A 14,623-nucleotide genomic window follows, 5' to 3' on the forward strand; every position below is an offset into this window, starting at 1 on the left:
TGTCTTAATATAAAGGTAAAAATTAGAGATGTAACTACTAAACAAAATTTCTTTGTTCAAGATACTACTTCATATCCAATGATTCTTGAACAATCATATATTAAAGTTGTAAGAATGGAAATTAAAATATTAAATGATGGATTAGCATGTGTTTGTATCAAAAGCTTATATGGCAAGAGAGCAGTATAGTTCTTAACTGTATCCACTAACCATGAGCATAATTGTGATTATCTATGGAGTAATTTATTGCCAAGGATTAATGAAGGGTTTGAAGATTTTTGCAGAATACCATTATAGAATGGAAATGTAATGATACATCTAAGAAGGTACTCTCATATAGAAAAGAAAGAATTTTTTATATAGATATTATAAAATTATCTAAGGATGGATTTGTTATATATACATAGTTTAATGACTTATAGAAAAAAGAAAAAGAGAGTGTGCAAAAATTTTAAAAAGACCTAAAAAGAGTTGGGATGCTTGATAAAAATAATAGGATAGCAAGTGTGTATATAGAAAGAGGTTTAGAAGATTGCTTGAAAGAACTTATAAAAGTTAAACAAAGAAATGAAGATCAAGTGGTGCAAGAGAGCTCTACATTCAAGAAAGCTTTATGGAACTATATGTACATTTCAAGATTATGAAGTTAAAATTGAAATAAGATACAAAATTATAGAGAAAAAAAATAAAGCATATAGCTATACCATTGCCTAATGATTCCAACCTCTAAGTTCAATAAGCTTCAAAAGACAAGATTTTAAGAAATCCTAAATGGATTGGTCATAGATTTACTAAAATCACATTCAAAGAATTAAAATTAGGATTTATGGATTTTCTTCTAGTTATTGAAGTGTAATAATTTAAAAACATGTTAAGTAGGCATAAAAAGACTTTTGATTTTGAATCCTTAGAAATTGAGTGTATGGACCTAAGTGTTGTAGCACCAATGATTATATTTATAGTTCTACATGTTTCTTAGAATATAAAGCCAATTATAGTACCTTGAGCACATCTATCCAAATTTATAGAACTTTTGAAAGAAAAGATATAAATGAAGATTTTAGAACCATCATTTACACCATATTCTAGCAGTTGGTTTACAATAGCAAAGAAAAATAGAACACTATGATTTATTTAGAATATGTAAGTAATAAAATAAGTTACTATTAGAAATACAGGGATTGGTCCAATAATTGGAGAATTTACTAAGTCATTTGCAGGTAGAACCACTTACTCTATTGGAGTTTTTATTTTGAATATGACTAATTTCAACTAGTTGAAGAAAGTAGAGATATTACCAATATGAGGACACCTTTAGGATTGATAAAGATGCATACATTACTATAGGGTGCAACAAACTCATTTGCTTATGTAATGAATAGAAAAAATAAGGTTGTTTGAGATTTTATTTCAAAAAGGACTATACCTTTTTTGGATGATATTCCAATAAAAGAGTATGTAAAAGAAGAGAAAAATAAAGCAATGGATCAGAGAGGGTGCCATAGATTTGTATCTAATGATATTTTAGACTGTAATAAGTTTTTATCACGACTTGAAGAAATATTTGTAAAAATGAAGATATACATTGACGAAATACATTTGAAGAAATATATTTGTTATAAGATTTGGAGCCAAAGTGTTAAGTGAACGATAGAAGAATTATTTATAAGTGAAACGGAAATTATGACAAGTAATTACAGCTATAAAGAATGAAAGAGATTATTTAATTAGAGCATTAGTAACAACAGAGAGAAATTGTTTGTTACTACTAGGAATGATTACAAATTGTAACACCTTTGATATTGCCATGCTAAGATGGATTGCATATATCAAATCCTTGAATCTTGAATTTAAGTATACAATAGGAAAAAATAATTTGATAGTAGATATGTTATCTCAAACTAGGTATGAACAAGAAGAAGATTTGATTGATGATATTGAAAATATATGTACTACCTTCTATTCTAGAACACATCAAAGAGAGAATAAATATCCAAAACCATTTATGGAAGAGTTATATAAAGAAGAATGGATAGATATTAAGCATTATTTGAGGACATTATCCAGGAAACCAAAATAGAATGATATTCATTTTAAGCAAATTAAAAAGAAAGCTCATAACTATTTTTTATAAGGTGGTCACTTGTGGAAGCAATGCAGAATGGATAATGGTATTCTAAAAAGAGTGATTGGTAAAAAACAAAATGCATGAACAATTGATTTAAATATTTCATAATAAATTGTGAATAGACTATAGAGATATTTATGCCACTTTTAACAAGCAAGAAGAAAGATGTGAAGTTTAAAGTTTCATGGTTAAAAAATAAAGATAGATTCGATAGTAGCACTGATTAAGGCCTCAAAGAATTCATGAAGTTGATAGGTTATTTATTTATAATAGCAGTTTGAATAACCAACACAATTCTTTGTGAAAATTTTCAAAGCATTGGTTAAGATCTTATGTAGTTGTAAATATTCTAGATAATGCTACATACGTAATAAGGGAGCTAGATGGGACGCACCTTAAGATTTTAATTGCAAAAAAATGTATAAAACATTTTCAGCAACGAAATCAAGATATAATAGGTGAAGGTACTAAAGAAGACATTGATTTCTTTACAAACAAAGAAGAAGATATAGATCATGAAAGAAACAATGTTGAGGAGGTGGTATGATACCCACCACAACTTTTTCATTCTTGGTGCATACCAAAGAATGTACAAGTTTGGAGGGAGCGGATGTCATATTGTGGTTTGGCTACCATGTGAAAAATATTGTGTTTATTTGTTTGATATATGATTTACTAAGTAATATGATAAAAGCCATATTAATGAATTTTAGTTGGTTGTAGAATGGAATTAGATTACTACCTTAAAAAGAGATTGTTTAAAAGAATTATTATTAGAATTTATATAAATTTATTTTCTTTTGATAGTGACTTTTGAAGTTGATCTTATTAGTAGTAACTTTTAAACATTTAGAGTCACCCTTGTTAGACATTGGTGACCTTTGAAGTTTTATTTTGGTTCTTTTATTTGATATTTAGGACATATATTATGTAAATCTTATTAGAAAAAAGATTAGAGAGGGATCTTGGAACCAAAAAGTGCAATTAGGACATCCATATGGATGAATGGAGATGGATGATGAAAATCTCCATTCTTATTGGCCAAAAATCATGTCCAATGGGCTTTAAGGAGGCTGTCCCAAGGCCTTATTAGGGATTAGGATTATACTTTCGGGGCCATTTGAACTTCAAAGGCTAAGGTCAGAAAGCTTAGGTTTTTGGCTATAGTTTAGGTGGAAATTTTTTGTGATTTGGAGTTTATATGAAAGAGATATGGGCGCTCAAAGTTAAGATGTTGATTTTGGGCCTACTATCACTCTTTTGGATATAACATGCACGTACAAAAAGCAATAAAGGATCAGCGACTAGGATTGGAGAGACCACTTTCTCGGCTATACTTTTGGTATATTGTTTGATGGATTCCAAGTTAGGATAAAGCATATATTAGAGGTTGAAATTAGTACTTACAAATCTAAGTGTAGTAAGTGGTCCAATTCACTAGTCATTGTATTTTGAGCTATATCTTGAGTAATTTGATAAGATTTGGGCTCAAAATTTCCAATAATGTGTATAGTCATGTTAATAACCTTTTTTCCACAAATTTTGTGGCATTTTAATTTTGGAGTTTTGAGGTATAAAGAAAATAGTATTCAAGTGCTTATAAATTAGGGTTTAGAGCACCTGCTAGGATTTCTAAGTTGCCAAAAGATCAAGAGCAATTTTTTGGTTCATTTTTTTGTAGTAAATCTTAAGAGTAAGAGCTACATTACAGACAAATTTGAAAGAAAATAAAATATTGGATCAAAAGATATGATTTTCTAAAATTTGGAAAGAAAAAAACTTTTGCGGAAAAAATATGTTTTGATGAATTTTTCTACAATTTGGGCATTTTATATAAAGTGAAGAAGATTTGGAAGCCAAGACTTTGTATATAGGTTAAAAGTAAAATAAATCACTTATTAGAGCTTAGTCAATAAGTTAAAGCTAAATTCTCTACAGCTAGATACCTCGTGAATTTTCAAATTGCAAATCACACCATCTAACAATGTGTGATACATGGCTAATTTGATAATGAAGTTTCTAGCCTATCCATTTTCTAGAAACACGTATAAAGTTAAAGCGACATCAATGATAATTCTTAGAATCTTTTTTAGAATATAATTTAAAATTATTATATTTTATTTATTTTTATTTAATTATATAGGTAGTTTTTGGAATAAATATGTATGTTGATGATATTAAGTCTACTATTAGATTGCTATATTTGAATTTAGTCCAATACATAGATTGTTACAAATCTTAGAAATTCTTTCCAATCCTCTAAACTCCAATGCCGAAGACCTTTATGCACTTGAGTATCAATAACTTTATATTAAATTTTTCATTAATCTCAAATTTATAATATATATTTGATATAATTACATTTAAAATATTACAAAATTTCACTTATAGATCCACTAAAAATTTCATAAATGTTTTTCAAAGTATAAACTCTTTTTATATCTCAAAAAACAAAGCCACTTTAAAACAATCTGGATTTTGTAAAGCTTTTACAAAGTTATTATAATACAAAATCATTCAAAATCTATGTCTTAAAGATCTTTCTTTAGTTTTCTTTCAAATTCTATTTTTTATTTAACCAAAGAACTCTTGATTTCTCATAAAGATATAGTTTTATGTCTTAGGATTTGATTTCAGGACAAGTTCATAACTAGTCCTTCTTAAGAATCAATATTTAATTTTTATAGGTTATTTTTGTAAAAAAGTATTATTTATATATACCTTAAGATATTTATATTAATAATTTTGATTTACTATTTTATTTTATCTTATTCATGGCTCTATAAAGTAATTGGAGACTCATTTTGTAAAAAGGAAATATTAATACATATTAATTTTACTACCTCCTTGACTATTATCTAAATTTCTAAGGTAATTTTTTAAATATTTTCAATTATGCTTTTTTCTAATATAATATTTTCTTTTCACTTTTCTCTAATAGTCATATTACGACATAACATTGATACATTCATTTAAATGTACATTAAAATAATAAAATATAAAAACATTTAAAACTCAAATGAACTTGTGTGAAGAAAAACACAAGCACATGCTCTTCCAAAACTCAACTTAACCTTTACACCACGAACAAAACGTGTACTTATCCCATTCGTGAATACACAACAAACACATCAACTGATATTTTTCATGTGCGACGAAAGTGGAATGAGAAGTGGACCAATATGAAAGATGATAAGTGATGGATGGAGACGCCCACGAATGAGGGGCTTGCTGTTGTGCCAGTTGAAAGCCACGTCACTACAGGGACAATTCTTTCGGGATCACCAGGGAAAAAAGGGAAGAAGGTTAGCCTGCCACGTAGGTTCATTACGTGTCCTTCACAAACTCATTGCACGGAACCTTCTCCCCACCCTTCATCCTTTTGCTTTATTCCAAGCGACAAATCCACTTTCATCCACAAAAACTAGCGTTTTGGAAAAATTTACCGAGCGAAACTTACATCGTGAGGTGAGGTTTGGGAATTAGGGCTGGAAAGTTTTACCACCAGCAGATATTATTCTCTGCTTTAGGTGCCTGATGTACAGCCACTTTCGAATGCTTTTATTTTTGTTTTGTTTTGTTTTTTCTTTTTTTTTTCGTATCTGGGAGAGGGGGATGTTTGTTGACCACCAATAGAAACAACATCCAAACTCAAAAGGTTGAAACACAATCAGCAGAATGTGGAGAATGGGAAGGAGATTGGCTGCAAAGACACTCTTCAGATATTGTAGGCCCAGATTCATGTCTCCAGCATAAAATATGGACTTGATATAATCTGCTGATCCTCTTTTTCAGTTCAAAGCAGACAGTTCTTTTGGATGCTGTTGTTAAAGTTTCTCCAATTTATTCTGATCTGTGTAAGACCATAACATTCACCTCACATAGTTGCAATATGTGCTACTTTTTTAATATAGGTGAAAACACACATGGAGAAAACCACATGCTACTTTTGGTTTAATTATATAAATAACTTATGTGACATCTCCATCAATTGGGTATCCTTTGTTTAATTATTATTACATTTTTATATATATATAAGATATTTAATGTTTCTCATGTACTCAAAACTTTCATCTATTTCTACCAATCAACAAGTCAGTGGAATTGATTTGTTAGTTTGCATGATTTAAAAATGACATAGGGGCCTATATCCATTGTCCAAACAACTGTTCTCCTTAGAGTTGATGGCTCACAAAATCCTTGATCTTGATTATGTTTCTGGAGAAACTAATACCCAAAATCAAATCATTTAAAATTTTAAAATATATGTATTTGAAATACAATCGCTTCCTTGTAAAGACTCCTCAAAATCAGGATATCCTCAAAATCTGGTATCTTTGTGAACTGGAAATACTATATTAGTTCCACCAAATGGATTGATAGATCATTGCTACAAAAGTATCACTTTGTAACAGTCAAGGTATATTAAACCGCAAGAATATCATTTATTTATGTATTTGTACACATAATCAAGAATCATCATACCATTTTAGTATTGTTTTAAATTTATAAAAAGTCGCAACATAATTTTGCAATGATTCAATGTATCACAATTTCTGCTATTCATTTTATTAAACCCAACAAACAAATTCAACACAAAACATAAATGCAAATCAGTGTGCACCAAGCAGTAGCTTGATACGTTCAAATTCTTCGAGAAAAGTTCTGAACTTCAATCACCAACAGCTTAAACAAATTTCTAAGCGAGTTTCACCTGTAGCGAAAACTACTGGAAGAGGTTAAACCTTAGCTCAGACAAAACAGCAAGAGATCATTTCAGCTTTACTCCCACCAAGAAAGGGACAGCACTAGGAAACAAACAAGAGAGAGAGAGTCGTGAACATGCGAAAGAATGATGAGTATGCAAAACACATGCACAAACACGCACCAAATTCTCCAGAAATTGCATTATCCTGAAAAAGCACATGACATGAGGAACCCTCCTTGGCTCTTCTAAACAACTTGTGGTGATGATATAGAGAGAACATTGAACCATTAGATATTCCAGAGAGATATAGTGTCCCAAAGCACGAACGGTGATGAGTTGGGAATTCTTGACTGCGTTGGGCTTTCAGGGGTGAAAATTGGGGTATTTTTCCAGGAGCAAAGAGATGAATGTTCCCCCAGAAGCCCTTGTTGTTTTGAGATGAGGTATCTTCCGTAAGTTGAGATTAATTCTCCAGGAGCAGAGAAGGAGAGGAGGAGAGGAGGGGACAAGAAAGGAGGAGACAGGAGAGGAGGAGAGGAGGAGAGAGGCTTGAGAGCGCAAACAAGGGTCAGTCAGAAACTGACTGATTGATCCTTAACCAAACAATTGGCCAACAGCTCCGTCCACACCCGGCCATCCTTCGCTCGTTCTCATTCGCGTTCCCTCGTTCGTTCGTTCGATCGCATAGGAGCTCTCACAGACGGACAACAACGCAACCAGAGTGGTGTGTCGTGGACAACTCCAGCACCAAAAGCAACAGGGGCAACAGCGGAGCCCGTCCGTCCGTCCATCCGTCAGTTACCGTCAAGAGGGCACCACGGTCACGCAGGGAAGGAGATACCGAGGAGGAAACCCGCAACTCTAACCAGGAAGAAGAGCAAAGCGAGTAGACTTAAATCGCAAAGCGAGTAGACTTAAATTGCAAGGCGTGAAGCAAAGTGCACGGAGAATGAGAGGAGGCGCGCGATCGTGAGGCTGCGGGGGCGGTGCGAAGGGACGGAAGACCGTGCGTTGGAGAGCGACGCATACAAATCCGGAAGGCGCGGGAGATCCCGTGACCGCACGCAGCCAATGAGAACGGGCGAAGTCCAATCCATTCGATTTCGCTGCATCCTTTCCGCTGGACTGACCTACGCCAGTAGTAAAAAATCCCGCGCCTGGAGACGCATCAATCTTGTGCGCCTTGGGCGTGTGCTGACACCGTCTGCCGTGCATCTCTCCGTTGCCACAAACCTCAATCCAATTCGCCTCATTATATTCGCTCTGGCCTATTCCCCCTCGGAGTTAATTTGCTAGGTTCTGCTCTTCCCCTACCCCCCTTCAAGTGGAGGTGTGGCTAACACCCTTCTAGGATTACTCCCCCTCTCTCTCTTCTCGTCTATCCTGCCTGCCTGCCCGCCTGCTTGGCTTGGCATTGGGCCGCATTGGACCGCATTGGACCTTGACTCTTGCTGGGTTTGCTAGAGCTGTAGGTTTTAGTCGACACCGCCCAGGTTGTTCATTAGGGCATTGAATTCTGAGCGATCGGTGGGAGGTAGGAGTTGTGGGAGTTAGTGGAGATGGCGGCCTTGTCACCATTCTCGGCGACCGTGGCATCGTCGTCCTGCGGCGTGACTCCTCTGAACCGGCCTGTCGTCCCCCAGGGTGCGCGCGCCCAATGCCGAGGTACCTACCTTATCTCTTTTCTTTCTGCCACAATTTGTGCATTTTGCGGGCAATGGAGTGAGTGGACGTGCTTTAGGGGATAGCGTGGTGGATGAATTGAATGTGGTGTTGCGGAGCAATGATGGAGCGTAATTCTGTTGAATGGCAGCCGGCTTGGGTGGTCTGCTATCGACTTTCGAGGGAATTAAGCAAGTGGGCGATGTGAGCAAGCTCGGCAAGGTGCGTTATCGTTTTGGGACTCCCGCAATTCTATTGTCCCTGTGCGAGAGATGTGGGTTTAGGGGTACAGGCTCCGGTTCGCAAGCCTTCGGGCGTAATGACCCGCATAGAGGTTGCGAGGGATTGTGTCTAAGGTTGTCATAGTATGTACTGAGTTGTACGAAAGCATGCTGGCGAAATTCGCATGAACCGGGGGACATTGTGCATTGGCCTAATTCACCGCCGTTACCTCGCAGTCCGAGCTGTATGGCTCTCCAGTGGCTGTGCCGGCCCCGAGGGCGGCCGAACGCCAGGCATCGCTGCGTGTGGCTCCCAAGGCAATGATGGGAGGTGGCGGCATGTTCACCCAGACGAGGCCAGAGGTGAGACGCATTGTCCCTGCGTCCAGGCCGGGAGTGCCGGTGGTGAAGGTGGTGTATGTGGTGCTGGAAGCGCAGTACCAATCCTCCCTTTCAGCCGCCGTGAGGAATATCAACAGGACCCGCAAGGAGGTGCAGATCGAGGTTGTGGGGTATCTTGTTGAGGAGCTGCGTGACGCAGAGAACTTCGAGACGTTCAAGAAGGATGTTGGCGAAGCGAACGTCTTCATTGGATCATTGATATTTGTGGAGGAGTTGGCCCAGAAGGTGAAGGAGGTAGTGGAAGCCAACAGGGACAGGATGGACGCGGTGGTGATATTCCCGTCCATGCCAGAGGTGATGAGGTTGAACAAATTGGGCACATTCTCCATGTCTCAGCTGGGGCAATCGAAGAGTGCGATTGCCCAGTTCATGAGGAGGAAGAGGAAGGAGAATGTAGGGAACTTCGAGGAGGGCATGTTGAAACTCATCCGCACGCTGCCGAAGGTGTTGAAGTACCTGCCGAGCGACAAGGCTCAAGATGCGCGGAACTTCATGATGAGTTTGCAGTTCTGGCTGGGAGGCTCTCCCGAGAACCTGGAGAACTTTTTGGTGATGATATCGAACGCGTACGTCCCGGCATTGACGGGCCAGAAGTTGGAGTATGACGACCCTGTGGTGTCCCTGGACACGGGCATCTGGCACCCGATGGCCCCTCAGATGTACGACGACATTAAGGAGTATTTGAATTGGTATGGAACCCGACGCGATGCCAACGAGGCCCTGAAGGACCCGAAGGCGCCGGTGGTGGGGATTGTGTTGCAGCGAAGCCACATCGTGACTGGTGATCACGGTCACTATGACGCCGTGGTCATGGAGATGGAGGCGCGGGGTGCGAAGGTGGTGCCAATTTTTGCAGGTGAATTTCTCTGACGATACAAGCCCAGGGGCAATACTACGATCTTAGGAAACGTTCTGATGTGGTTGGCTCTGCAACAGCAGACACGTACTGTAATGTGGTGGAATTTGCATGCTTAATTGCCTGACGCGGGAACTGCTGGCACGATGGTAGAGCTGAGGACATGATATAGACGGTAGAGGTAAGTGTGTGGCATGGAAGAAGATGACATGTGTGCGCTGCTGAATCTTGTGTGGCTGCTTTGATGAACGTTAGGTGGCCTGGACTTCTCTGGACCCGTGGAGCGATTCTTCTACGACCCGATCACGAAGAAGTCATTGGTTCAGTCGGTGGTTTCTCTGACTGGATTTGCTCTCGTGGGTGGACCCGCAAGCCAGGATCATCCTAAGGCCATTGAAGCTTTGAAAAAGCTGGATGTGCCGTATTTGGTCGCACTTCCTTTGGTATTCCAGACGACCGAGGAATGGCTGGGCAGCACTTTGGGACTGCACCCTATTCAGGTTGCCCTCCAAGTTGCCCTACCTGAGTTGGACGGAGGTTTGGAGCCAATCGTGTTCTCCGGGCGTGATAGTCGCACAGGTACGGCTTCTGCGTAGAGATTTTTTGCAGGGGTGATTCTGAGTTAGCGCAATTTCACGTGGGGGGACACTCTGCTATAGGGGAGAGGTGTGTGGTGCAAGTCTTTGAGTGCGAGAGTGTAGTGGCTTGGTCAAATGTGGGTGGTTGAGACAGGAGCATTGACGGGGGAGCGTGGTTGATGGTTGCAGGCAAGTCCCATGCGCTCCACGACCGCGTGGACCAGCTGTGCACTCGGGCCATCAAGTGGGCTAACCTGAAGCGGCTGGCGAAGGCGGAGAAGAAGTTGGCGATCACGGTGTTCAGCTTCCCCCCTGACAAGGGAAATGTCGGGACCGCCGCGTATCTGAACGTGTTCTCGTCCATTTATAGTGTGTTGAAGGAGTTGAAGGCTGACGGGTACAACGTGGAGGGGCTCCCCGAGTCATCGGAGGCACTCATAGAGGAGGTGATTCACGACAAGGAAGCTCGGTTCAGCAGCCCCGACCTGAATATCGCGTACAAGATGCCGACACGGGAGTACTATCAGCTGACTCCTTATGCGAAGGCACTGGAGGAGAGCTGGGGCAAGGCCCCGGGGACTCTGAACTCAGACGGGCAAAACCTGCTGGTGTATGGAAAGCAGTTTGGGAACGTGTTCATCGGTGTCCAGCCTACGTTCGGATATGAGGGAGATCCGATGCGTCTTCTGTTTTCGAAGTCGGCGAGCCCTCACCACGGGTTTGCCGCGTACTACACATTTTTGGAGAAGATCTTCAAGGCGGATGCTGTTCTGCACTTTGGAACTCACGGATCACTGGAGTTTATGCCCGGAAAGCAGGTTGGCATAGTATCCCACTTGTTCGTGAAGATGATGTTACTGGGGGTTACGGGCATGATTAGGGTGGTGTGTTTGGAACCTCGTGGAGTAGATACGAGTGCTTGGAGTAAAGTTATGTTGCGTGAAGGAATGGGCATCGCATGTACTAGGCACAAGGGTTTGGCGTTGTTAAGATCTGCTTGGTTTTTATGGCGCAGGTGGGCATGAGCGACATCTGTTACCCCGACAGCTTGATCGGGAACATCCCCAACATCTACTATTATGCTGCGAACAACCCGTCAGAAGCTACGATTGCGAAGAGGCGTAGCTATGCCAACACCATCAGCTACCTGACACCCCCTGCCGAGAATGCTGGTCTGTACAAGGGACTGAAGCAGCTGAGCGAGCTGATCTCATCTTACCAGTCATTGAAGGACTCTGGGCGTGGTGCGCAGATCGTGTCGAGTATTATCAGCACTGCGAGGCAGTGTAACCTGGACAAGGACGTGGAACTGCCTGGCGAGGAGGCGGAGCTGTCAGCCGACGAGAGGGACACCGTGGTAGGTAGGGTGTACGGAAAGCTCATGGAGATCGAGTCGAGGCTGCTGCCTTGCGGGCTGCACGTGATCGGAGAGCCTCCGAGTGCCGAGGAGGCGGTGGCAACGCTTGTGAACATTGCTGCCATCGACAGACCGGAGGAGGACATCGCTGGGTTGCCAGGGCTGTTGGCTCAGGCCGTGGGGCGTGAGATTGAGGACGTCTACAGGAGTAGTGATCGGGGTGTGCTTGCCGACGTGACTCTGCTGAACGAGATCACACAGACGAGCCGTGAAGTGGTGGGTGCGTTCGTGGCGAAGACGACGAACAAAGCCGGTCAGGTGGTTAACGTGCAGAATGGTCTGGCCAACCTCTTTGGTTTCGCAAAGAAGGATCCATGGATGGATGCTCTGCAGAACACGAAATTCAGGAACGTGGATCAGGCGAAGATGACCACTCTGTTCGAGTTTTTGGCATTCTGCTTGAAGCAGGTGGTAGCGGACAATGAGCTAGGCGGTTTGAAGGAAGCGTTGGAAGGGAGATTCGTGGAGCCTGGCCCAGGAGGAGACCCGATCAGGAACCCGAACGTACTGCCAACGGGGAAGAACATCCACGCTTTGGACCCCCAGGCCATTCCGACGGCTGCGGCTTTAGCGAGCGCGAAGATCGTCGTAGATCGTCTGCTGGAGCGTCAGAAGATAGAGAATGGTGGCAAGTATCCGGAGACGATCGCATTGGTGTTGTGGGGTACGGACAACATCAAGACGTATGGGGAGTCTCTTGCCCAGGTGTTGTGGATGGTGGGTGTTCGGCCAGTGCCCGATTCGTTGGGGCGTGTGAACAAGATCGAGCCAGTGTCTCTGGAGGAGCTTGGACGACCTCGCATTGACGTGGTGGTGAACTGCTCGGGCGTGTTCAGGGACCTGTTCATCAACCAGGTGGGTTTTGTGGATGTCTGGCGTTAACTTTTCTCACTTTGTCGTGCATCGTACACCAACTGGAAAGAGTGATGGTATTTGGCTGGGGTCATGGATACGTACTGGGGCATGGTACTTCCGCGTTGAATGAGCTAATGAATGCGTGCGCGATGGTGGTGTTTATTTTCAGATGAACTTGCTGGACAGAGCAGTGAAGACTGTGGCAGAGCTGGATGAGCCTGTGGAAATGAACTTTGTGCGCAAGCACGCGTTGGAGCAGGTGGAGACCCTAGGGGTGTCGTTGCGGGAGGCTGCGACTCGAATCTACTCGAACGCCTCAGGGTCGTACTCCTCGAACGTCAACCTGGCGGTGGAGAACTCATCGTGGAACGATGAAAAGCAACTGCAGGACATGTATTTGTCACGGAAGTCGTTTGCTTTTGACAGCGATGCTCCCGGTGCTGGAATGAGCGAGAAGAGGCAGATCTTCGAGTCTGCTCTAGCAACAGCAGACGCGACGTTCCAGAACCTGGACTCTTCGGAGATTTCGTTGACGGATGTGAGCCACTACTTCGACTCGGACCCGACGAAGCTCGTACAGAGTTTGAGGCCGGACAAGAAGGCACCAGCTTCGTACATTGCGGATACGACGACTGCAAACGCGCAGGTGCGGTCTTTGGCGGAAACGGTGAGGCTGGATGCCCGGACGAAGATGCTGAACCCGAAGTGGTACGAGGGGATGCTGTCGAGCGGTTACGAGGGTGTTCGTGAGATCGAGAAGAGGCTGACAAACACGATGGGTTGGAGTGCAACTTCTGGCACGGTGAGTAGTTGGTAGTGGCGGTTACTCGGTTCGTCGTGGGGAGAGGAATTGGCGGAGGGAAGCAGGCTGGTTTCTCATGGGTGTTTTGGTTCTGTTCTGAGCTTTTCCATTGCCGTTGGGTTTGGCAGGTGGACAACTGGGTGTACGAGGAAGCGAACAACACCTTCATTAACGACGAGGAGATGCAGAAGAGGTTGTTGGAGACGAACCCCAACTCGTTCAGGAAGCTGGTGTCGACGTTTTTGGAAGCGAATGGGCGCGGCTACTGGGAGACTTCTGAGGACAATCTGGAGAAGTTGAGGCAGTTATACCAGGACGTGGAAGACAGGATCGAGGGCATTGACAAGTAGAGGAAGGCCTGTGAATATGAAGTCGTTTGGAATAGCGGGGACGAGAAACCGCGAGGTCGCAGGATGGTGGCGGTGTGTAATTTTGTTGGGCAACGTGAAAATAGCAGGCTCGCATTAGTTGACAATTCATTGGATAGGGTTAGAGTGGGATCTAGCCCTTGATACCAGGTCTCGGTTGTGCGTTTGCGAACATTGGTGTCATGTAACAGTAGTCGGTGTATGTAGCACGGGAAAGATGAGAAATTATTGAGAAACGGGTGTGATGTTTCAGGGGGTCCTCGTTGTGTAATGCTTCGTTGGTCCTTTTCAGTAAACCAATGTTATTGGCTGTTAGTATCTGTGTGTACTGAATACGGTGTGCACTTGTGGAGGATGTTTCAAGTGTTGGTGTTGGACAGAAACGGTTGTCTACTCAATCAGATACATGACTAAAAACTTGTATTGTTCTAGAGGAAACGGGTAATACAACCCCACTGAACATAGTGATTGAGCAGTAAAACAATAGAACACTGGGTGGGGAATGTAAAAACAAACCTTTCCAAGAAGTCGAAGCTGTTTCGCATAATTTGGCAATGGAGGGTCGTGCTACACTTGGTTGTCATGTTGGTAAGACAGCTCTGCCGAATGTGTTCTGCCACGTTGAA

At 42.1% G+C, this 14,623-nt stretch overlaps 1 protein-coding gene across 1 annotated transcript; it reads left to right on the forward strand.

Moving 5' to 3' along the window:
- The first annotated feature begins 8,129 nt into the window (after positions 1–8,129).
- LOC112287712 (magnesium-chelatase subunit ChlH, chloroplastic) lies at positions 8,130–14,312 on the forward strand. The gene is made up of 8 exons (XM_024531032.3): positions 8,130–8,501; positions 8,650–8,720; positions 8,957–9,977; positions 10,233–10,556; positions 10,745–11,373; positions 11,571–12,827; positions 12,997–13,629; positions 13,758–14,312. The coding sequence occupies exons 1-8, from the start codon at positions 8,396–8,398 to the stop codon at positions 13,977–13,979; spliced, it is 4,263 nt and encodes a 1,420-aa protein (XP_024386800.1). The 5' UTR covers positions 8,130–8,395; the 3' UTR covers positions 13,980–14,312.
- Positions 14,313–14,623: the final 311 nt, after the last annotated feature.

This window comes from Physcomitrium patens, chromosome 10, assembly GCF_059467195.1.
Source record: "Physcomitrium patens ecotype Gransden chromosome 10, ASM5946719v1, whole genome shotgun sequence".
Lineage (NCBI taxonomy): Eukaryota > Viridiplantae > Streptophyta > Bryopsida > Funariales > Funariaceae > Physcomitrium > Physcomitrium patens.